Consider the following 24153-nt stretch of genomic DNA (forward strand, 5'->3'; position numbering starts at 1 on the left):
AAAAAAAACGCATCTCATGGACAATCTTTTTTTCTTCTGGAAAGAAGGGATCCAGCAGAGGACTCCAAGGTCCTAGGGATTGTAGAGCCTCTAGATGTAGATAGAAGATACTTGGATCCCTGAGTGACCATGTGGAGCAGAAGTCTCCTTCCTCACCTCTCACACCAGTTGGACTTGACTTGAGAGAGAAATACAAGCCTCTTGTGTTGAGACCCCCATACACTTAGAGGTTTTATTATAGTAGCTAGTGTTACTTATGCTGACTAACATGGGGTGAGGGGCATGGGGAGTATTAGGAGTTAGCAGGGACCATATGAGGATAGGAGAATGGGAAGAAATAAGCAGAAGAGAGGAGGAACCCAAGTCATGTTAGAGATGAAGAGCACATGAGAAAGCCAGATGGAGAGAGAGTAAGAGAAGAGAGAAACACTAGGGCTGGGGAGCAAGAGGAGTTCTTTCTCTTCACTGAGCACTTTTTTCTTTTTCTTTTTGAAACCAAAGTGGCTCTTTTCAGTGGTTGTTTAAGCCTGTGATGAGAATAAGTTGGAGGAAGCAGGTGTGAAAATGAGGTTGAACATTAGTGGTCAGAAGGTGAGATGCTTAGAGGAGGTGTGTTGACCTGGGTTGACCACCTTATTGATCTGGGTTGACCACCTTATTGACCTAGGTTGACCACCTCATTGACTTGGGTTGACCATCTTCCTGACCTGGGTGACCATCTTGTTTTATATGTTCCTTCCTCTACCACCGAGAAGCACTGACCCTGTCCTCTAGCTTGGGGCTGGCTTCACCCACAGACAAAGCCCAGTGTAGAAGGGAAGACCAGCCAGGTAGGGGTCAAGGTCCTAATGGAAGCCTTACCTTGTCCAGGTAGATGATGAGGGTGTTCTTGTTGGAGAAGGCCTTGTTCAACTCATACTTAGAGATATATCTGTCCACGCCACTGCTCAGCTGGGAAAGGAGAGGGCTTGTGAAAATCCCTCCAGGAACCCCCTCCCTCCCTGTAGCCTCTTCCAGACCCCAGGCTGCTTTCCACTGATCCCAGCCCCCGAGTCCAAGACTTTCATACCAGGTCAAGGTCACACGTGTCAGGAGCAAAGCCAGTCATCATGGATATATCCAGGATCGACATGGTGGCATCCTCATTTCCCAGGTATCTGGATGGGGCAGGGAGAGAGGGGTTGAGTTCCAGGATGGGCTCAGCCTTAGGGGTCAGTGCCTGGTTAATGGGATCTGACGGGGGCTGAGGCTTCTGGTTCCCACCTAGAATCACATGTTAGAATTTGGAAACACTCCCTCAAGGAGACTAAAGAAAAGGTAGCATAATGGTCTAGGGGACTAATTGCTCAGGCTCTGGAACCCAATTGTATTGGTTCAAATCCCAGCTCTGTGTAACCTTTGATGGGTTACTTGACTTCTCCATGCCTCAGATCTTCTAAAAAATGAAGACAAGAATACAAACAGTCTCACTTTGCATGATTCTGTTACCATGGTCTAGTTCAATAACACCAGTTCCCCAACAACACAGTTCAAACCTCAGTACCACTGAAATGTGTATATTAATATTAATATACACAAATATTAATAATATATACAAATTAATTTACAGATATTAGTCAGAGTAATTGTATTTTTACTAGCTCTCAGTCCACCCATCATGACATAAATAACAGATGCACCTCACAATCAATGACCAATCACAGCACTTCGTTTCAAGCCTGTTGGTGATGGGTTGCTGAGCATCCATTATTCCGTTCACACACAGAGAGCAAAGCCTGGAGTTGTGCTGCTTCCTTATCTTCCAGTGATAAACCCACATGACGTTTTACAAACTGGATAATTGAAAGAGGGAATTGGCCAACAAAGAGGGGAGCACAGTAAAGAAATGAAGAGTGATAATGCTGGAGGTGAAATTCAAATAGAACATAAATGGAATTACAGAGGAAATAGCAGATGGAGTGGGGGCATGTGGACCCTGCTGCCTTTTGAGAGACTAGATATGCACTAGAGGAATTCGGTGAAGGTGAACTTATTGACACCCATGAGAAAAGTGGTGGTGACAAAAAGATGAAGATGTCCTAGGAGCAGTGATGCCAGCAAAAACCTTCACATTAAAGGAACTCTCAGAGATATACCGTGACATTGAGAGCTCAAAGGATAAAATGTTGGAAGTTGACTCAAACTTAGAAGGGAACCTGACAATTCACTACGGCATAGAAAGGATGCTTGCTCCTTATGATAGGTCACACAAAAAGAGGAAAGGAGACATTGTACAAAGTTCAGTGCTTTGGAAAGTGTTTAACAGAGGAAGAAAAGACCCAACTTTAATCTAATATTTTAAATTACAGTGTAGTCAACAAATACTCATTTTATTATACTTCTTATTTCTCTATGCCTTTATAACTGGCAGTATGGGAGCTTTTGATGTGTGATAAAAAATTGTAAAGGTCCTAGAACCATTGTAATTTCCCTCACTGATTATTAAGATTGCTTTGCACGGTCTCAGCTAACGTGGTCATTTCTAGACTCACATGCCATGCAAAGTGAGGAGTGCCCATGCTACCTACCTCCTGGCAGGTAATTAAGACTGTAATAGATGCACAATACACTCCCAGAAACTATTAGGTACCATGGATATTATTAGTAAGAGGTCTTGCTGGAGACAGAGGGATGGCCAAGATGAAGCCCAGTGACCCATCTCTTACCTGGTACAGAGGTCAAGGATCATGGTGCTCTTGGCATCCTGAGGCCTCTTGACTAGAAAGACAGAAGACAGAAGGATGAAGGGGGTCCCTGGGTCCTGATTTAGGAGGGGGGGCAGACATCAGAATGGGGGTGGAGGAAAGGTGACAGATAGGGTCTTTACTCCTTTTACCTGTTTTAGGGGCTGGTCGTAGGCTAACCTTGAGGTCAAACTTCTTGCAGGTGACCTTGCCTTTGACCTTGGCATGGTACACTGTCACCACCTGGCAAGATGAGACAGAAGACTAGGTATCAGCCCACCTGACTTGGGAAGGGGAGGGCCCCTGCAGGGCCATGCAGGTGTGGGTTCCCCTTCCTTACCGACAAGGTGCCTTGTCCTTTCCCTTTAGCTGTTAATGTGAATTTCTCATTTTCCTTGGTCTGCAGGGAGTGGGGAGAGAGAAGAGAGGGTGATGGGAACCAAGCCTTCCCCTGGCTGTGATGGTCATCTGCCCTCCCTCCTACCTCCCGGCAAACCCTGGCTGGCATGGAGGGTGAGAGAGAGGAAGGTTTGGACAGGTGGCTGTACCTCTTCTGACCGCAGGAGGCTAGCGGATTCCCAGTAGATGCGGTGCGTGACCGCAGAACTGCGGCTGGGCAGGTTGATGGAAACATCGAGGTTCAGGTCCTTGTGGTTAGGGACATCCTTTTGGTACTGAGCCAAGGCTTGGAACACCATGAAGGTGGCCTAGAATCCATGAGAAAAAAAGAGAGTGAGCTGGGAGACTGAGGAAGTGGTTAGAACACACTGGGAATGAAGAGGCTCAGATGGTCAGAGGTGGGGCGCTGAGACTGCGGCCTAGAACTCACCAGAGAGGGTGAGGATGAAATGGGGCTGTTGGGTACTGAATACATGTCCTAGAACTCTCTGAGTGAGAGAGGATTAGACTAGGTCTCAGTGACACTAAGAGTGTGACCTAGAACCCACTAGAGAGCATGAAGGTAAGACTGGGAGTTCTTAGACACTGAGGACATGTTCTAGAATTCCCCAAGGGACACAGACCTATACCAGAGCTGGAGACACTGAACACATGTCTAGAATACACCAGAAAGTGTAGGCATAAGACTGACGGTCTAGCAACACTGAGAATGTGATCTAGATCCATCAGAGGAGAAAAACTAAGGCAAGGGTTTGAGGGCACTGAGAATGGGTCTAGAACCCACTCACGAAAACGGAATAAAGTTTGAGCCTGGGGACACTGGACGTATGCTCTAGAATCCAAAAGTGACACTGAGAATGTGATTTAGAGCCCACCAGAAGGGAAGGGGGTAAAACTGGAACCTGAGGTTATTGAAGCTCAAGGTTACTGAAACCATGGTCTAGAACCCATCAAGGAGAGACAGAGGCTCTGTTAATGCCCTAGAATAACTGAGAACCTGGTTTGAACCCACAGCAAGACAAGGTAACACTGGGAGGCATATGGAACTGAGAACCTGGTCTAGAACCCAACAGTGAGACAAGATAAGATGGGGAACCTGGTAGAAATGAGAAAGTGGTGTAGAACCCACCAGGAGGAGATAGAGGCTCAGGTAATGCCCTGAATAACTGGGAACCTGGTCTAGAACCCACCAGGGAGACAGGATAAGATGGGGAACATGGTGGAACTGAGAACATGGACTATAATCCACCAGGGGGAGACAGAAGCTCAGCTGATGCGCTGAATAACTGGGAACCTGGTCTAGAACCCACCAGAGAGACAGGATAAGATGGGGAACATGGTGGAACTGAGAACATGGCCTATAATCCACCAGGGGGAGACAGAAACTCAGCTGATGCGCTGAATAACTGGGAACCTGGTCTAGAACCCAGCAGGGAGATAGGATAAGATGGGGAACATGGTGGAACTGAGAACATGGTCTAGAAACCATCAGGGGGAGACAGAGTCTCATACCTGAGCCTAGGCTATGAGAACATGATCTAGACACCAGGAGCAAAATGGAGGCTCAGAACACAGTTTGGGACATCCAGAATGTTTTCTAGAATCCATAGATGGATGCACAACTAAAAAAATTGATTTCTCAACTCCAATCACCCTGGCTTGTGGGTCAGAATTGCCTCTCTTGGTCTCAGCATCTTCCCTGGGAGGCCAGTGGGAGGCCAGGGGAAGTAGGGATGCAGGTGTCTGGAGGATGGAGGGCCACTTGCCTGGGTGGAGCCATAGCCACCTCCGTAGTATCTCTGTTCGTTGAGCCAGCGCACCACCGGAGGCACAGAGTCAAAGTCTCTGAGCAGCAGCAGGGCCAAGAGGGCGTAGGATGTGGCCTCTACATTGTAGAGCTTCTGGCCAGGCTCCTCCCAGCGGTTCCTGTCTGCAGAGAAGACCCCCACACTCACGCTCACTGCTCAGTCCCTCAGTCCTGGAGACAGCTCAGAGAAAGCTCAGAGAAAGAGTCATGCTAGACTTCTTGGTGTGCAGGTGTCCTGGCTGACATTTGAGGCCCTCAGTCTGCCGGCTCCTGCCTCACTCTCTTCCCTCATCACCCTTCACTCCTCCATTTGAATGCCGAACTTCAGCCCCACTGATCTATGGGAGATTCCCTAGACTTCCCATGCTCCTTCTTACCTCTGGGCCTTTGCATATTCTGTTCTCTCTACTTGGAGCACCTTTTCTCCATTTTTGTTGTTAGTGCCATTGAGTCGATTCTGACTCCTAGTGACCTTGTGTACAGGAGAGCAGAACCCTGCCTGATCTTTTTGCGCCATCCTCTCATCTTCGGGTGTTGTATCAGACAATGGTCCCCTCCTATTCATAGGGTTTTCATGGCCAATTTTTCAGAATTCAGTGGCCAGATCCTTCTTCCTGGTCTGTCGTAATCTGGAAGCTCTGCTGAAGCCTGTCCACCATGGGTGACCTTGCTGGCATTTGACGTAACAGTGGCATAGCTTTAAGCATCACAGCAACATGCAGCTGCCACACAATGACAACTGATAGATGGGTGCTGTGGTTCCCTGACTGGGAAATGAATCTGGGCTGTGGCAGTGAGAGAGTCAAATTTTGACCACTAGACCACCAGGGCTGACTTTTCTCCATCTACTCCTGTTAATTCTCACTCATCTTGCACAGTTCAACTTCAATGGCACCCCAAGACTAAGTGAGGCCCTTCCTTCCATCTCTCAAAGCATCCTGTGCTTCTCCCATCCCAGCACTATGATGCTCTATAGAAATCTGTTAACTCATTTCTTTCCTCAACTGGAGTGTGAGTCCATGATGGCAGGTGCTGTGCTGTATTCACCATGATATCCCAAGTGCCTAAGAAAGTATGTAGGGAAGAGGAGACTGTCATCAAGAACCATTATCTCCTCTTTCTGGGCCCACAGTTGGACTACATCTCCCAGAAGCCTTTGCAGGTAGGTATGGCTTGCACGAGTGAGCTCTGGTCAACGCAATGTACATGGCAGTGATGGGGCCACTTCAATGCCTGGTCCACCTACCTCGCACAATCCTTCTGACTCTTTCTCCTTCTGCCTGGATGGAATGGATTCCAAGGCCCCGGGGTGGCAGAGCCATGAAAAGATAAGAGGCCTGGATCTCTGCATCACTGTGTGGAGGAGAGCTGCCTACCAACTTGGAACACACACAGTACCGTTCCACAGCAAGGAACAAACTTCTGTTGTGTCAAATCTCTTCAGTATACATTCAGATATGTTACATCAGTGAGTGTAAACCTGACACAATGTCATCACCGGACCAATGTTTAAGCGCTCACTGTGTGCCAGGCACTGTGCTAAATTCCCTATGGCATTATCTTATCTAATCCTAATTACCCTTGAGATAATGAAAATGTTATTAGCAATACTAACAGTAGTAAGCACACCAGCGATAGAGCTGTTACTCTGTACTAGACCCTACCACCTGCATTATTTATTTAATCTTCACAACCACCTTATGATGTAGATATCAGTTTAAGATGAGGTCCACAGAGGTTAAGTGACTTGTATAAGGTCACACAGTGAGAATGTGGCAGAGTGGAATTTAAACTTGGGTCAGTCTGATATCAGAACCCATGTCCTTGCTCCTGCGTCACAGCAAGTGTTTAACACACACTTGTTGAATGGATGACGTGATGGACATTCTTGTGGGGCTTACAATGAGGACTTCACACCTTACAACCATCCATTCCAGCTTGGCTTCCATCCCAGGTCAGCTTGGAGCCATGCATCCCACCTCAAGATCGCCACCCTCAAACCAAAGCCATGCACCCCTCTTTATCCCACCAGGCTGCCCCTCACCTTTGGCTGCGCTCAGGAATTTGTTGAGGAGGGGGTCCTCCAGCTTGCCCATCTGGGCCAGGGCGTAGCCAGCAATGGCCACAGAATATGGTCTCCGCAGGTTATTATAGTGGGCTTCAAGGAAGTCTCCTGCCTTAATGATGCTGCGTGCCAGGCTCTACAAGAAAAAGGATAGAGTACTCTCATGAGGAAAGCATTGCTGCCACAGGGAGCTGGTAAGGATCACACAAGCACGACTTTCTGGGCACCAGGATGGTTTCTGTCCTTGGGACCTGTCTTGGATGTGTCCATTTTTGAAGTTTCGCAGACATTTTAACCACTGTGACCTGCCTTGTTGCTGAGTCCCTACAATGTGCCTGGAGGAGTCTACATACCCCATGGTGTGCTGGTAAATGTTTAACAACCAGCTCTTCAGTGGTGGAAGGGGTGGTTATAGATTGCCAAATACCGTGGTATAAATACTCCCACGATGGCCCATTTCAAGCTATCAAATGTGACTTCCCTGAACATGGAGTGGGGAAGAGATACACCAAATAGGTGCTCATGAGCTCGTATGAGCAGGTTCAGCACACCATTGGGAACATGTCTTACCCAATCACCATCATAATCATCAGCACTTATACGTGCCAGTCATATATCCACTCACTTAACATCATAAAATCCTAAGAGGTAAGTATTATTTTCATTATCATCCCTGCTGCACAGATGAGAATACTGAGATCCAGAGAGCTGAAGGGCAGAGGAAGACATCATTTGTAGCGTTTGCTGATTTCCATGGTGTAAATACCACCATGGCTGATTTCAACCTACCAACGTGGCATCACTGAATGTAGAGTTGGGAAGAGGTGGGCAGTAGCAGAGTGTTATATAGGATTTCCATCATACGGATACAATAGACCTAAATAACCTCATGAGCATAGGTAATGATAAAAGCCAGTAAAACAGTTAGGAAGTGATGCATTTTAACTGTTTATTATCTTGGATTTTAATGCTTAACGCTTATAGTTTAATTTATTTAACTGTAAGTTCATACCGCTTAATTTTTAATAATGATTGTGTTCAACAACCCGCTTGTAAAATTCCTGGAAATTAACAATTGGCTTTTGCAAGCTGGTTCCCGCACTCTTGACTTGGACTCCAGCAGTCTCATTCTGCAGCCTGTGCCATGCTCCGTTATAATTGTAGCCACAGGCCCTCCAAGACCAGTTCAACTGACCCCATCTTAGCGACACAGTAATTGAGAGATAGTGTATAGGAACTGAGACATGACCGCTTGTCCGGTTTAGGCTGGCTGAGACCGCCAACCTATCAACTGGGTCTGTGCAAATGCCCCATAAATGACCCTTTTGACGTCAAGGGGTTGAAAAATCCACCCTAAGATCATACTAACACCATCCTTTTGTGAATATGCGTCCTATAGAGAGCCAGGAAGCTTGACTACACTTATGCAGATCAATTAGCTGACTCCTCCTTACCTCCAGTCATCTAACTCCACGCTTCAGACCACCCTGCCCTTCATCCCATAAATTCTGCCCCAAGCGCTGGATCGGGGAGACAGACATGAGAGCTTATGCCTCCTGTCTCCCTGCACATTGATCTTGCAATCAAGCCTTTTCTTTTCTCAAAAGCTGATGCTGTAATAACTGGTTCTTAATGCACATTGGGCAAGAAAACCCCAATTTTGTGCTGTAACCATTTTGGTGACCATGAAGGGACAAGGTCCTGTGACCACCCGCCTGAGGCTATGGAGTCCCTGGTGGCCTGTGGGGTCTTTTCACTGATCCTAGCATCTGCCTAGACAATTTTGTCTGGAGGCTTGGCCAATTGGATTTCTGTTTCCCGCTGTGGTGCCCCAGGCCCTTTGGCACTCTTTTCTCTTTTGAGAGAAGAAACAGCTTCTGGACCAGACATCTTCAGGTAAGTAAACTTGTTAAAATGTGCCTGAGCCTAAACTGCCTAATAATCTCTTCAGAATTGTGTGTTAGAGTCCCTGTTGGGGAGATTTTTGCTGGGTTAAAGTCCCAAGGCCAGGGGGCCAGGCCCCATGGCCGAGTGGTTAAGTTTGCACACTCTGCTTAGGCAGCCCAGGGTTTCACCGGTTCAGATCCTGGGTGTGGACATGACACAGCTCATCAAGCCATGCTGAAGTGGTGTCCCACATGCCACAACTAGAAGGACCTACAACTAAAAATACACAACTATGTACTAGGGGACTTTGTGGAGAAGGAGGAGGAGGAGGACAAGAATGAGGAGGTGGAGAGGGGGAGGAGAAGAAGAAGAAGAAGAAAAAAAGATTGGCAACAGATATTAGCTCAGGTGCCAATCTTAAAAAAAAAAGAAGTTCCAAGGCTGGAAGTGGGGGTTCTAGCCACACTCCAAAGAAGATAATAAAAAAGGGTTACAGCTGCTGGAGCACTCAAGGATTGGGTTAGAATCCTGAACTCTGGGTGAGAGTCCCAGAATACTGGATTTCTGTGTCTGCTTGTGTTTGTCTATGTCTGACTGTTTTATTTGTTAAAATTTCTGTTTGGGGACTGAGTTTCTCAGTGATCTAATCTTTAGAAATTACCTTGTTTGTTTCAGCCACCCTGGAGAAATCCCCTAAAAAGGGAGTAACAGTAGATGGTTGGAAAGATAACCCAGGATAATTTAAAATTGCAGTAGCAACTTTGGGCTCTTTTTGAACCTCCAAACCGAGGAATAAGGAAAACATTTAATCTTTCAAGAGTCTAGGGGCTGGCCCCGTGGCCAAGTGGTTAAGTTCGTAATCTTTCAAGAGTCTAGTGTTCGACCTTCTGGCACAATTGTTCAAAGCCTAAAGATCCCAGAAGCTGTAAATATTTACAAAGAACTGCAAAATCTTACCAAGCTTGTTTCACGTCCTGAGGGCTTGGCTTAATAATTGTCAGGTTGGAGGCCCCAAAATACGGTCAGACAAAAGTGCAGTTGCACCCCATTTTGTGGTCAGAGATGTGGGTTGCACTCCCTTTTGTGGTTAAGGGTCCTACCAGTCTGCCGTCAGCCTCAGGGGCATTACACTGACCATTAGAAGGAATGTTCTAATTAGATAAGGTCATTTAAGAAGTGCGTTAAAAGCAAAGACTTCAAAATTCCAAAGTAACCTTATGGAAAGTTTTGTTGCAAAAAGCTAATTAAAAATTCAGTTATAAAATGTACCTAAAAGAAAAATATATTAGGTCATGGCTTTATAGCCACCCCTGTGATCAACCTTCATAGGAGGGCCCCAAATGAGCCCCTCCCAGAGTTAACAAGACTCAGAGATTTTCTGGAAAACTGCTACATCAAAGGTAACCGAAATTGTTTAATACTGCTAGGTATAGTTACTGTTTGTCTGGGCTGAAACCTGAAAAAGATCTTTGAAAGGATTTAGCAACTTATGATCAGAAGTTTGGCCAAACTGGAAGCTGATGTTCAGAGCCTGATAGAAATTTTTTAAGGCTTTCTTCCCTAAGTTAAAATAAAACTAAGCACCCAGAGGGAAAGAAGCAAATTAGGAATGATGTGGTTGAACAGGCAGATCAACCCATAATTTCATTTAAGTTACAACCCAATTTCTGAGGAATTAGCAGCAACTGTCCTTGAAAGAAGTCTTGCAAGACTGGAAATGCAATTCTAGAGGAAGTTCCGATTCCACCCATTTCCTTTATCTCAAAAAGCTTGTAACGTCTCTGGCAGCTGTTATCTAGCCCATCACCAATTCCTAAGACTGAAGGGGGGAAAAAAGGAAAAAAGGAAAGAAAAACGGCCACAAGAGTGCCTTCACCCAAAATCTAGGAAAAATATTAGAAGAAAAAGCTTAAAACAAAATTTGGATTCAATTATTCTTTCATAACTAGTGAGCTTTCATAACTAGTAATCAGGTGATCTGATTCATTGCAGTATTTTTAAAACAACAGCTGTGGAATCTCTGTGTATGTGTGTCTATATATCTTATAGACGTATGATATTTTTACATCCAGATGGTATTTCTAAAAGAGCTGTGTTCAACTGGCTTAGAGTAAGCACTTACATAAATGTAATAGAAACTAACCCTAATGTTTTTCAAGCTAACATGATATAAAATAATCTTTGGTAAATGAAAGCCTACTTAAGCTTGTTGATTGATTAAAATAAATATGTTTTCAGAGTTATCAACACTGGATATAATACAGACATGTTATCTCTGTTACAAAACTCATTAGCAAAAATAATAACTCAGAATGATAGCTGATTTTGCCTAATGTCTCATTAAGTTTTATAGGCAATCTAAATAATTATTGGGAACAAGAAACTAAATAGATGTGAAAAAGATAAAAGTTTCAGGTGAAATTTTTAATAGTAATTTTGTATTATGGTGTATGTACTTAAAATAACTTCAAAACCTTTTGGTAACTTAAAACCTTAGAGTTTTGTTAAATTAAGTTAAAGATAAAATTTATTGAGTATCTAGGTCATTTATACCTAAGATATAATATTTGATATTAATTACTAACCATAGATTTATCTACCTTTTGGCTTCTTTCACAGAGAAACTTGAAAAGTACTTGGATTTACTGATAAACATATTTTGTGCCATGCTGAGAAATTTTCTATGAGAGAGCACATGTTTCTAGACAGTACTTGTGGACCTGACATTCCACAGGATGTCAATATATAAAAAAATTAAGGAAAGTAAGATGTATGTTTTAGTAAAGAAGATTCAAGGAATGAAGATATTTTTGTTTGTTTTGTTAAGAAAGATAAATTTGTCCTAAAGTACTAGAAGAGAAGAAAGAAGGCATGGGACAAATTCTGAATGTAAAAAGAAAGTTATAGAAGGTTTGTGGAATAGAAATCACAAGGAAAGAGTTTTGTGTATGGTCAAGCTGGCTAAGATCAAAACGAAGTTAATTAAGTGGATAAGTTTTTAACGTCAAAAGTAAGCTGGTGAAAAATTAAAATTTGATTTTCTTTCTCCTATCCTTGGGCTCTTAGTCCACTCTTGATAGAGAGATTATAAAAGGTTTTTCTTTATTTTTGAGTAAATCTACCTAAGACGGAAATTCTATGTTTTGTCAAAATAACTTCCTATGTTTTAAAAAGCTGAGATCTCTCTATTAAGAAAACTAAGGTTTTTTTTTTTAACTGTTTAACTCTGTATGCTTGCCTTAAACATCTTCTGTTGTCACCTTGGTTAAATAAATAACTAAGCACTGTTTCACAGTGAGCTAAGATCCTATTTGACCAAGTGTTTTAAACCTTTTGATATTTTTGACAAACTTCCCCCCAAATTCAAATCCTAAATAAAGTCTTTCTTTTGACATGAAAGCAACTTTGAGAATTTCCAATGGGGCCCTGGGACTTCTCAAAGAATGTATTCTCTCTTTGTATAAAGAGGGAGATATTAAACTAAGTAGGCTTATTTGGTGTGTTAAATTACATGGGAAGCATTGTCAAATAAATGATGATAACGTTTCTTAGGTTATATTGTGCAGGTTAAATGTTATTAATATAACTTTTAAAAAATTATACAACATTCTCAAAATTCTGATCTGTCCTGGTTATAAGTCATAATTCTAGTTATTTTCAAATGTTATATGTCACAGAAATAACCAAATTTCTTTGTCAATTGCCATTTTTAAGTTTTCTGTCATTTGCAGACAGTTATTGCTTTACTCTGATACTTTTGCAAATATGTTTCATCTTCAGAAAGATTCATGGAAAGGACCCTGACACTTACTCTAGAATACAGGTGTCTGATAAACTTTCAGAGTACAAAACTAAACTGGGTAAGAAATCACAGAATTCTAACAGAGAAGCTGATGGCCTCATAAAACTACTAGCAGAAGATCAAGATCAAGAGTTGATTACATGGGATTGAATGAACTGATGAGGATGGTTATAATTTTTATGACTTTTCATTTGAAATATTGCTGATTTTTTAATGTTTTGTTTTTCCATATTTAAGGAAATATTTTTCTCGTTTCTCTTAAGCTATGACTTATACATAGCAATTTGGTAAATTATACCTTTCTAACCAGAATTAAAATATTCATCTCTTTCTCCCTACTAGATCCCTCCAAAATTTGGAAACCCTTGATGAGTGAATATTCTTATTTTCATGGCAATATAGTTATTTGCATAAGTTCAATAAGAATCTGTGTTCCTTATAACAGGACACAATTGGAAACATTGGTTATATTACCAAGTCTTTGACTAGAATGTCATATTTGAGAGAAACATACAAAGACTCAGATATGACCAAACAGATTTAAGGAACAGGATTGACTTTATGAGACAAAAAAAGCAACCTGGAAATACTGGCCTGGTACCTTGCTTACAGGGTTCCTAGCAACCTTACCAGGTGAGTAAAGAAGGTCACTTCCTGGAAGGTGCAAGAACCTCAGGATATTTTGGGGAACATCAAGAGAAGAGAGGAATCCACTCAAACCTATAGGTATTGCAGGAAGACTGATGACAAGTCCTTGGGTTGGGTCTCCTGGTTGTGAGAGGTCTTTAAATTTCAATCTGAGATTGCTTATGAAAAGTTCCAGCAAAGCAGATTTAAAAGAGCCTATATGACAATTGTTATTCTTTCTGTATGTATGTAAACAATTGGGCCAAGTTTATTGAAACTAGACATTCTGCAAAACAATTAGCTTTAATTTCGTTACCTTTGGTACAAATGAGGGTGATTTTAGAGAGAAAAATTATGTTTCAATAAAAACTATAGTACACATTTATGGAGATTAGATTCTGGTTCTGTTAATTGTCTTTGATATTTTTGTTTTCTATCTGTAAACTAGACTGGATCCTGAATTCTCCCACTCTCCTCAATATCTGGCTACAAATCTCCAAACTAATGTTTTCAATTTTTCCCATCCTTTTCATTTAGAATCAACGAGAGCTCAAACCATCATTTTTCCTGAAGCCTTGCAAACTGAAGCTGGGCAACTTGATATAAACTTGAGAAATTCATGCCTGTTACTGTGTAAATCACTCAGAAAGATACCTGAACCCCCAATGACATCAACAGAGACACTTCAAACAGCAAGAGATGCTTCAACCCAGACACCTAGAAACCTTGACTGCCTGCTCCCTGGACTCAGAAACTGGTTTATAATTTGCTCCAATCATTAACATTATTTTTGTTTCTGTTTCTCTAGAAAAGCTTCCTAATAAATGCCTGGTTACTTGCTTACATAATATAAGTCTAACTTTGGGAACCTATCTGCATCATCACCTTACAAAGAGACTGGTTCAATGAGATTGAACAACCTATGTCCCTTACCAGGAGGAAGCAACTAGTATAGTTCTCACCCCAGTTCCATCAAGATTGAGGAATGAACAATAACAAGGGGGGATTTGTAACCAGACACCCTCTAGGACAGTTCAAATGACTCCATGTTATCAACAGAGTAATTGAATGGTTTTTCAGGAACTGAGAAACCACCCCTTCACCAGTTCAGGTCAGTTGAGACCAAAAACCCATCAACCGGGTCTGTGCAAATGCCCAATAAGTGACCCTTTTGATGTCAAGGGGCTGAAAACTCCACCCTCAGATCATACTACTACCACCACCCTTTTGTGAACACGCAGCCCATGAAGACCTATGAAGCATGACTATGCTTGCACAGAACATCAATCACCTCACTTCTTATCATCTGTCTCCACACCTCAGATTGCCCTGCCCTTCATCTCATAAATTTTGCCCCAAACCCTGGATTGGGGATACAGATCTGACAGCTTATGCTTTCTGTCTCCTTGCAAAATGATCTTGCAATAAAGCCTTTTCTTTTCTCAAAAGCAGATGCCATAATAATTGGCTCGTTATGCACATCAGGCAACAGAACCCCAATTTTGTGCAGCAACATAATGTTGCTATGTTGTAGTAGAAACTAGTCCTTTTGCCCACCAAGCTGTCTCCCCCTCATCTACCCTTGACTTCTGTAGGAACTTCTTCTCCTCCTTTTCGTTCACATGGCAACCATGGAAGCAGCCATATTGGACAACTGAGACCTACTTTCTGGCCTCAGCTGATTGGTGCAGGGGTGATCACCTGACCAAGGCTGAGCCAATCAGAATCCTTCCCTGGGAATCTGAAATCTCTAGCCTTGGTCTGGCTATTTCCCCAAGGAAGGCAGTCATGTCCTACCTGGCAGGCGGAGTGACAGGGAAAGCTGAATTATAGGGCAAAAGGGAATGAATGACACAGGAGAGAACACAGCATCCTGGCAGAGTCCCTGAGGCCACTTTCCTCTTTGCACTTGATAAATTCTCTGATCCTTAAAATAAATCCACATCTATTTTTGCAAAATCTAGGTCACATGTGTGTTACATCTAGGACAACTCAGAGGGTCCTCAAAAATACAAAGATTAATATATCCATTTTACAGTTGCACACACTGAGGCACAGTGAAGGAGAGTGCCTGAGAATCAGGATTTGAAGTCAGATTTGTCTCATCCCACAGGTGTAGTCAGCTGTGTCTCTTTTCTGACATAATTTCTCTCAAATCTGCAAGATTTGAACCAGAAAGCCCCAGATCCCTCTTGGGGATATTAAAGATATCAGCCCCTGTATTTGCTTTTCTCCTCAAGGGCCTCCTTCCCTCCATCTCTTTTCTGGGGTCCTGAGGAGGGAGAAGCAACTGGATGGAGGTGGGATCCTCAAGTTCCCCATATGGGAAGCTAAAGGTCGAACAACCCTCTCTCAAAACCCCAGGATGAAGCAGATGGAGCAAACACAGACTCTCAGAAACCCATCTTTCTAAGCTTCTCTGCTTCAAAAACATAATCAGAGGAAAAGGGGACAGTGATGAGGTAATATTTTTAATAATTTCTTTTTAGGGTCATGGATCCCTTTGAAAAATCTCCTGAAAGATCCCCTAGACTAAGGAAATAGTCTTGACATTTTATAGCTCTGTGTCCTGAATTTTCCTTAGAGAAACAGCAAAGACACAAATGTACTGCTCATGTAGGAGTGATGTGGAAAGCAGGCTAAAGGGGCTTTTGCTGAAACTGGGTAAACCTCTCTCAAAATGGTAAAGCAGGAAGAAAGGACTTTGATCTCTTTGTGTCTCTGTTTTCTCATTTGTATACTGGGGAAAATAAGAGTAGCTTAGCTCTTGGGCTGTTTGAAGGATTACAAAGAACTTAAACATGTGAAGCTGTTAGATGAGTGTGCTAATTACTCAATAAATGTTATGGATTATTAAAGCCACTATGGTGGCTGTTATTGCACTGAGGAGGACTGGAAATCACTAGAATGCAACACCTCACTCTTCAAGGTGGACGAGCTTTGGGTAGAGGAGGGGAGGGAGGGGGAGAATGGGGGACACTCACATTGACCTGTCCCTCGCAAATATCTTTCGCTTCCTGCAGTGCGATGAGAACAAAGGCTGTGAGGGACACGTCTTTCTCCTCCGCATTCCGGAAGCCGCCCTAGGGTGGGGAGCAGGAAGCAAAAATAGGGTCACTGGCGTATCCTTGCATGCTGACCAACTCCCTTGTAGGATCAGCAGCTCAAAGCAGGCCTGGGTCTCTCCCCAGTGCCTCCCCAGGTGGGCCAAACTCTTTAGTATTCATTCATTCATTCATTCATTCTGCAAATGTTTCTGGGGCTGTGGATATGATGGTGGACAAAAACAGATGCCAGCCCCAGCCCTCACAGAACTCCCTGTCTAGTAGGGGAGACAGACATGAACCAACCAGCTTATCAACAGATACATAATTACAAACTGCTGAGTGCTGTGCAGGAGAAGCAGATGAGGCAGTGAGAATGGACAGTGGGAATATGACTCAATTGGGGAGGTTAGGAAAGGTGTCCCTGAGAGATGACAGATGGAGCCACAATCTGAAGGGTGAGTAGGAGTCAACTCTGAAAGAGAACAGGGGTTAGCCTGCCAGGCAGTGGGATCAGCATGTACGAAGGCCCTGTGACTGGAGAGAGAAAGGCTCCTACCATCACAGCTGGAGTGTAGAGAGACGGGGCAAGGCCATGAGGCTGGAAGCCTGGAAGGTCAGGCTAAGGCAGGGGTTCTCCAACTTAAGCACACATTGCCTGGGGGGCTTGTTAAAATTCGGCTAGACCCCGCCCCTAAAGTTTCTGATTCATTGCATCTGGGGTCCAGACTGAGAACGTGTGTTTCTAATAAGTTTGCAGATGGTGTTGATGCTGCTGGCCTGGGGACCACACTTGGAGTTTCACGGCCCTAAGGAGTTCTGTGTCTGTGTTTAAGAGCAATGGGGAACAAGGGGACTTTCATTCTGCGTTGGACCTTGCAGGTTTCTGGTTTGTGAAGGAGGAGTGACACTCTCGGCTCCTTTCTTTCCCTGTGAGCCCCCACCTCCCTCACACCACACACACACAGCAAATTGGGCAGTGGGCCCATGGGGGAGTCTTTATCCTGTCAATCCTATCAGGTTCAGGTGCCCCTCTCCCGGAGCCTGCCCTGAATCCCTGCCTCTTACAATCATTTCTTGATGTATCACGGGCCCGTCCTCCTGGAAGACTCCATCTGGCTTCTGCTTCTGGAGGATCAGCCATTTGACAGCCCCACAGAGGACCTGGGAGTCGATGGCGATGAGGTTGGAGGCCAGAGCGAAGACCTTGACCACGTAGGCTGTCAGCCTGGGGGTGGGTACAGAGCATGAGCCAATCGGCTCTGGGAGCCAGAGACTGACATCCCAGCCAACCAATGAGAAGAGAGGGGTGGGGCCCGTTTCCCTTCCTGGAGCTCAGGACCCGGTATTGCCTGCAGCGGGTGCTTAAAGCTTGATGACTGCATGTCACTCAGCCAGCGGGCACCTTGGGTCTGAGGGTGGAGGGATCCATTCACACAGGGCTGCGTGGGCGAGGCCCCCTAGACCACCCGAGGCCAGGATCCGGGCCCTGCTCAGGGCGAGGATGGGCAAGCTGACCACCGCGTCTCACCAGGTGCTGGGCGGCCGGCTCAGGAAGGCTGCGTAGGCTGAGCTGGGTTGTCTGTAGGCCAGCTGCTGGGTGTACCCTGCAGGGAAGGGAGAAGTGTTGGGAGAGGAGCGGGGGCTGAGAGGAGGGGGGTGGCTGGTGCGGTGTTGACAGGGAGAGGAGGGGTTTAGAGAGGGGACAAGGATGCTATGAGGGGCAGGACAGGGGCTCAGAGAGGAAAGAGGGGGCTCAGGGGAGGGGTATCTGGGGGGAAGGGGAAGCTTAAGGGGAGAGGGACTTAGACGGGGGGTGGGAGGGCGGTGCCAGAGAGAGGAAGGAGAAGGAGTTCTCAGAGGAGGCGGGATTCAGAGAGGGGAGGGTTCTCAAAGTGGTTCAGGGGCCATGGGGCCTCAGTCAGGGAGGGAGCTCTGAGATGAGGCTCAAAGGGGCCGGGGTCTCAGAGGACGGAGGGGGAGGAGCTCTCAGAGGAAGGCGGGGCCTGGATAGGAGGCGGGGTCTCAGGGAGCACAGAGCTCAAAGACGGGGCTGGTGTGTGTGTGTGTGGGGGGTGGTCACCAAGAGGGTTGGGGGCGCCTACCCTTCTTGATGAGCTCCAAGGACTCCTGCCGCTTCTCCAGGCCGAACTTCTCCCACTGCTCGGTCTGGTCCAGGTAATGCACTGCGATGACCGTGGGCGTCATGCTAATCATGTTCTGCTCGCCGCAGCCCGAGGGGGTCACGATGAGGTGCTTCAGGCGCTCCCCGTCGATGGCGTCCTCTGCCATCTGGGCCACCGGGGTCCCTGCAGCCGGGTAGGAGGTGGGTGATCAGGCAAGATGTCCCACCCTGGTGTGGGGTGGGATGAGGAGGGACAGGGCTGCCCTCGCTGTTCCCAGGCTCCGACCAGCCAGGGCCAAGGGGTCAGGGACAGCTGAGGGACACGTGATTGCAGGCGGAGCTGCAGGACTGAGTGGCTGGAGTGGCGGGGGGGGGGGTCTGCCTCTGTGGGGGCAGGGGCTTTCGCTTCACAGGCGCACTCCAGTCTGGGGTCGTCTTGTGACACCATTAGTAAATTCATTCCAGTAACCACAGTCATGACTACTCATATGTGCTTAACGCTATTTGCCAGACTCTGTTCTAAGAGAACACCTTATAGTATCTCATTTAATCCTCCTGACAACCCTTTGATATAGATGCTATTATTTTCCCCCATCACAGATGAGGAAACCAAGGGTCTCTCCTCAGAACCTTACAGCTCACAGGTTGCAAGGTGCCTTTCCAGCTCCTTCTTGTCCCTTCTCACCCCAGTCCTCCCTCCTGGGCAGTTGGTTCCAGAATTTTTGCTGTTGAACTATACAGCTTCTCATTTAAACATCTTCATCAGCAAAAGCTATTTTCTGAACTAAATACTGCCTGGAGCCTTTTATAAAACAGATCAGGGAGAAGTTGTTCTAGCTGAAGCGAAAGAGGCAGGCACGGTGGTTAGACATCCCCGGAATAGATGGAACTGGGTTCCCTTCTGGGGCCACAGCCCCCCTGACACCTTCATGGGCCCCGTGGGCTCAGGGCCAAGAGCATCTCACCTTGCAGGAGGATCTTGGTCTCTGACTCCGTGTCCGGGACTTGGTCGCTGAGGTCTGCGGCAGGGACCTCCTCTCGCTGCACTCCATCTGCCAGACGAACGGGGGACTCCGATGGCACCAGCCCCCTCCCACCCCACCCTGCACCACCCCCCAGGTCCCATGCCCTCTCCCATGGCTGACTCACTTTGGCCCAGGTGTTCTGGATCCAGTGTGCGAACGGCCACGGTTTTGTTGACTCTGATTCCTTCCGGCTAGATGGTGTGGGGATCAGGTGAATGAAATGACAGACAGACAGACAGATGGTCAGCAGAGTGCTGTTGTTTGGGATTACCATACCAGGGACATGGTGGCGTCTGCCCTGTCTTAGCTGTGTCACTGGGAGCCAGTCACTTTGCCTCTCTGTGCCTCCGTTATAAGGAAGAGGCAACACAGACACCTACTTTCATACTGTTGTCATGAGAATTAAATCAGAAATTAATAACAAAATAAGAAAACCTTTTTGAAATCTTCCTATGTGCTTAGAAGCTTTACTCATGTTAAGTCAATTGATCTTCACAATGTCGACTTCAGCAAATTTGTCACTTATTTTACCCTTAAAATGAGTTTATTTGGGAAAAGCCAAAGGAATTGCAATCGATGTGTGGGCTATGGCAAACCATAGACAAATGCAGAAAACAAAGGAGGGAGCTGCTTTTATAGAGAAAAAGGGGAGTGGGCGGGGCTGCCCTAAAGAAAGTCCATTGGAGGAAAGTAACAGCTCAGGGTGGCAACAGCTTCTCATTGGCTGAGCTGCAGCGTTTCTCATTGGCTGGGCTGCAGCGTTTCTCATTGGCTGGGCTGCAGCGTTTCTCATTGGCTGGGCTGCAGCATTTCTGATTGGTTGGGCTGTTGCTAGGTGGGGAGAGAAATCTTCCTTCATTAGGAAAGTAGTTTAACTTCCTTTGCAAGATGCAAGCTTATGTCTCTTCCTGTTTGGAGTAACTGATGATGTGTGATGGGGTGTGAGAGCTCCCCCTATAGGCCTTCCCGACTCCAACTTAGTTAAGGTTTCTTTTATTAGTTTCCACAACCACCCCCCAATGAAGAGGATATTGCTATTATCACTCACATTTTAAAGATGGGGAAACTGGGGTACAGAGAGGTAAAGTAACTCGCCCAAGGTCACACAGCTAGTAGAACAGAACTGGGGTTTGAACCTTGTAGTCTGGCTCCAGAGTCTGTTTTTAGCCCACTGCCTCTCAATGGGGGTTAATAAAATAGAAATAAAAATAAAATAAATTTTAAAAAGTAAAATAAATTTTTTTGGGAGGCCAGCCTGGTGGCTCAAGTGGTTAAGTCTGCACGTTCTGCTTTGGCGGCCCCGGGTTTGCTGGTTTGGATCCCGGGTGCAGACCTACACACCGCTTGTCAAGCCATGCTGTGGCAGGCGGCCAACATATAAAAAGCAGAGGATATGGGCACGGATGTTTGCTCAGGGCCAGTCTTCCTCAGCAAAAAGAGGAAGATTGGTGGCAGATGTTAGCTCAGGGCTAATCTTCCTCAAAAAAAAATTTTAAAAGCAAAAATATAAGTAAATAATAAGTAATAAATAAAAATATAGAAAAGAAAATGAAGATAAGTAAAGGAATGTGCTTAAGTACTTAGCACATAGTAAGCACTCAATTAAAACAGGGGCCATCTTAATTAGCATCAAAGGCCCAACTCAAGCTCTTGTGTGTCTACAGACAAAACTCCACGCTGGACAGCAGCTGTTTTTGCCTTCTGAGAACCTCTTCTCCTTTCACCTGGTAGTAATGCCCAGACTTTCCTCTGCAGACTGATTTTCCTCCAGGAGCATGCTGGTAAATATTTAACATCCACGTTTGCAGGAAGAAAAGATGCTGATGTCTTGTGCTGTCAGTTTCCAGGGTGTAAATATCCCCACCATGATGGATTTCAAGCTACCAGGGCAGAAGGGGAGGTCGGGGGCACACTGGCTCTTGGAAGCTGGGCCATGCAGGCTCGCGGACACTGCTGGAAATTCTCCCAATATGCTGAGCCATATTGGAGCCAGATGGGAAAAGAAAAAGTGTGTCCCTAAATAAACCTAAATACTTTTAGGTATTTTCTAATGGCCAATTTTATCCCAGAACATTAAAGTAGTTGGAAATATATGAATCTGTTTCCCTGAAAGCCAGGATAGAAAAATTATAATGAATTCTGGTTTGAGTATAAATAAAACATTTTAATGTAAAATCACACCATCGATTTTATATATGTTTGGTTTTTGGTGTTTCAATATTTTTTTCAACTACTTTAACATTTTGGGGAAAAATTAATCAGTAAAAAAAATACACATAGGCACATCTATGGGGGCACTCATTTTTCCTTTTGCTTCGGACTCCAGTTTGGCATCACTTGACACTGTCAGATCCTGCCTCTATTTGAAATTTTAATATTTTGTTGGTTGCACATATTTTGGCCTTAATTTTGATTTCTTAAAATATTACATTAAAATATGATCTTGCTTATAATCACACATTTTGCTTTAAAATATCAATAAGACATGATGAGACATTTTTATTGATGATTTTATCTCTTGTTCTATTTGAAAGTGTTCCACACTGTGAAAAATAGTAGACCTAACTGTTAATGTATTATTAAGGGTAAATTCATAGGTAAAAATAGAAATTTTCTATGTTCTTGCATCGTATATTATTGCTTTATAAAGTTTGTTCTGTAAAATATGTTTTCCCAAGATTTTTAAAGTCAAAAGAAAACTCCTATACTGAAATGTGTCACAAAATATAATATTTGATATTAAAATATATTTTAACAAAAAGATATATTATTGGTCTTTATTACCAACCTTTTGGCATCCCCTAAAATTCCGTGCCCAGAATTGGCTCACCCTAATCCTGGCCCTGCTTCCGATTTTCTAGTACTCCCAAATTTCCTAAGCTGGACATTCTTAGTGGCTCAGAGCCTGGGTCTCCAAACTGGATTGACAGCACGGGGAGGACAGCAGCCTTTCCTGAAGGACAAGGGGCAACAGGTGCCCCAAGGACTCACCACGACCCTCAGGGTCTTCTTGACACCATCGCTGATGAAGTAGTGGTAGACGGCGGCCTTGACCTCCACCTCCTGTAGGCCAGTCTTCAAGGGCACAATGACATAAGGCACAGCCAGCGAGGACTTTGGCGGGATGGTCACAGTCTGCTGGTAGCGCCTCTTGGAGGTGGCCAGGCTGCAGAATGCTGGATTATAGAGCAGTTCCACCCTCACCTGCCAGGAGCAGAGAGTATCAAGCCAGGGGCACGTGCCGTGGGTCCCCCTCCAAGCCCCCCACCGCACCGCTGCTGTCGCAGGGCCCACCTTGAGCTCTTCTGCCTCCCGGTAGTTGTAGAGGACAGCTCGGATCTCCACCTGCTCGTTGCGCACGACAGAGTAGGGCAGCCGCAGGTCAATGAAGAAGTCTAGCATCACTGTGACCTCATAGGGGTCAGCCACGCAGATCCCTGCCCAGGTGGAAGCGGAACGCGGGGTGTCAGGGGTGTGGGATGGATGGGGTGGACAGGGTCCAAGTTCGAGTCCAAGTTTCCTGCCCCCCCCCGCCCCAGAGTCTCAGAGCTTACCCCTGACCACGGGAACTGTCTCAAGCTCAGCCTGCCTTTGCAGGAGCCCGTAGACTAAACAACGTTAATGGTGGTAAATCACAGATGGGGATGGTGGCTGGGAGTTTCCATGATTTAGTGATTCTCATTTTCTTTGTGATTTTATTCATAGATAGATGTGCAGGAGGGAAGAAGGCATCATTGAAGGGTCCACATCTGTGCTCCCCAGAAGGGAAGCCCCAAGTCCCTTGTGGTCACTGGGCACTGCTGAAATGTGGCTAGCTCGAACGGGCACTGGACTCCTTCTATTTCATTTTAATTAATCAGATTTAAACTTAAAAACCAGTGCTCACTGTGAATATCCTAAAACCCACTGAATTGTGCACTTTCAAAGGGTGACTTTTATAGCATGTGAATTATATCTCCATTTTTAAAATCATGCTTGATTCAGTGATTGCAAACTTTTAGGTAAGTTTCAGACAACGTGAGTATGCCGAGCTACTTTTTCAACTGTAAATTTTACGAATCTTAAAATATGGATCAAAGTCTTCCCAAGGAAAAGTTAGCAATCCTAACTGAGATGCACTGTAAGTATAAAGCACACACCAGATTTCAAAGGCTTAGTACAAATAATAGTAAAATATATCATTCATAATTTTGAGATATTAATAGGGTATTCCTAACTATTGATGGATTTATTTTTGTAACATTATTATTAGTGTCATAGTGGTTTTGTAAATTTTTACAAATGTTGAAATGATAATATTTTGGATATATTTGGGTTAAATAAGATGTCTTACTAAAAGTGATTTCATCTACTTTTTTTATGGTCCTCCCCCAAAATTTAAAATGACATATATGGCTCACATTATATTTCTGTTGGAAAGTGCCAACCTGCCTTGAGAAAAAATGATGCTACAAACATGGTTACTTGTGATACAACAGTTACCAGATCAAATTAGAGCAAAGTGTTGATGCAAGTGAAACTTACAAAACCACTATCACATTAAAAGTAATGTTACACTAAGAAATCTATTGATTTAATAATAATTTCTTTGTTTATTCTTTTTTTTCTTTTGCTGAGGAAGATTGGCACTGAGCTAACACCTGTTACCA

General features: G+C 44.7%; 1 protein-coding gene across 1 annotated transcript in view; it reads right to left on the reverse strand.

Moving 5' to 3' along the window:
* The window catches only part of LOC106832730 (complement C3), a 41421-nt gene that overhangs the window by 2881 nt on the left and 14387 nt on the right, over nt 1-24153 (reverse strand). The window contains exons 20-35 of the mRNA XM_044753120.2: nt 22799-22941; nt 22496-22708; nt 19629-19695; nt 19445-19531; nt 18460-18663; nt 17886-17961; nt 17423-17582; nt 16295-16393; nt 6974-7130; nt 4889-5052; nt 3272-3430; nt 3064-3123; nt 2876-2966; nt 2706-2757; nt 1070-1157; nt 862-951 (exon numbers count right to left, since the gene is read on the reverse strand). Coding sequence (XP_044609055.2) covers nt 862-951; nt 1070-1157; nt 2706-2757; nt 2876-2966; nt 3064-3123; nt 3272-3430; nt 4889-5052; nt 6974-7130; nt 16295-16393; nt 17423-17582; nt 17886-17961; nt 18460-18663; nt 19445-19531; nt 19629-19695; nt 22496-22708; nt 22799-22941 — 1910 coding nt within the window. The remainder of the gene's footprint in view (nt 1-861; nt 952-1069; nt 1158-2705; nt 2758-2875; nt 2967-3063; nt 3124-3271; nt 3431-4888; nt 5053-6973; nt 7131-16294; nt 16394-17422; nt 17583-17885; nt 17962-18459; nt 18664-19444; nt 19532-19628; nt 19696-22495; nt 22709-22798; nt 22942-24153) is intronic.

The sequence above is a fragment of the Equus asinus genome, chromosome 20, assembly GCF_041296235.1.
Source record: "Equus asinus isolate D_3611 breed Donkey chromosome 20, EquAss-T2T_v2, whole genome shotgun sequence".
Classification (NCBI taxonomy): domain Eukaryota; kingdom Metazoa; phylum Chordata; class Mammalia; order Perissodactyla; family Equidae; genus Equus; species Equus asinus.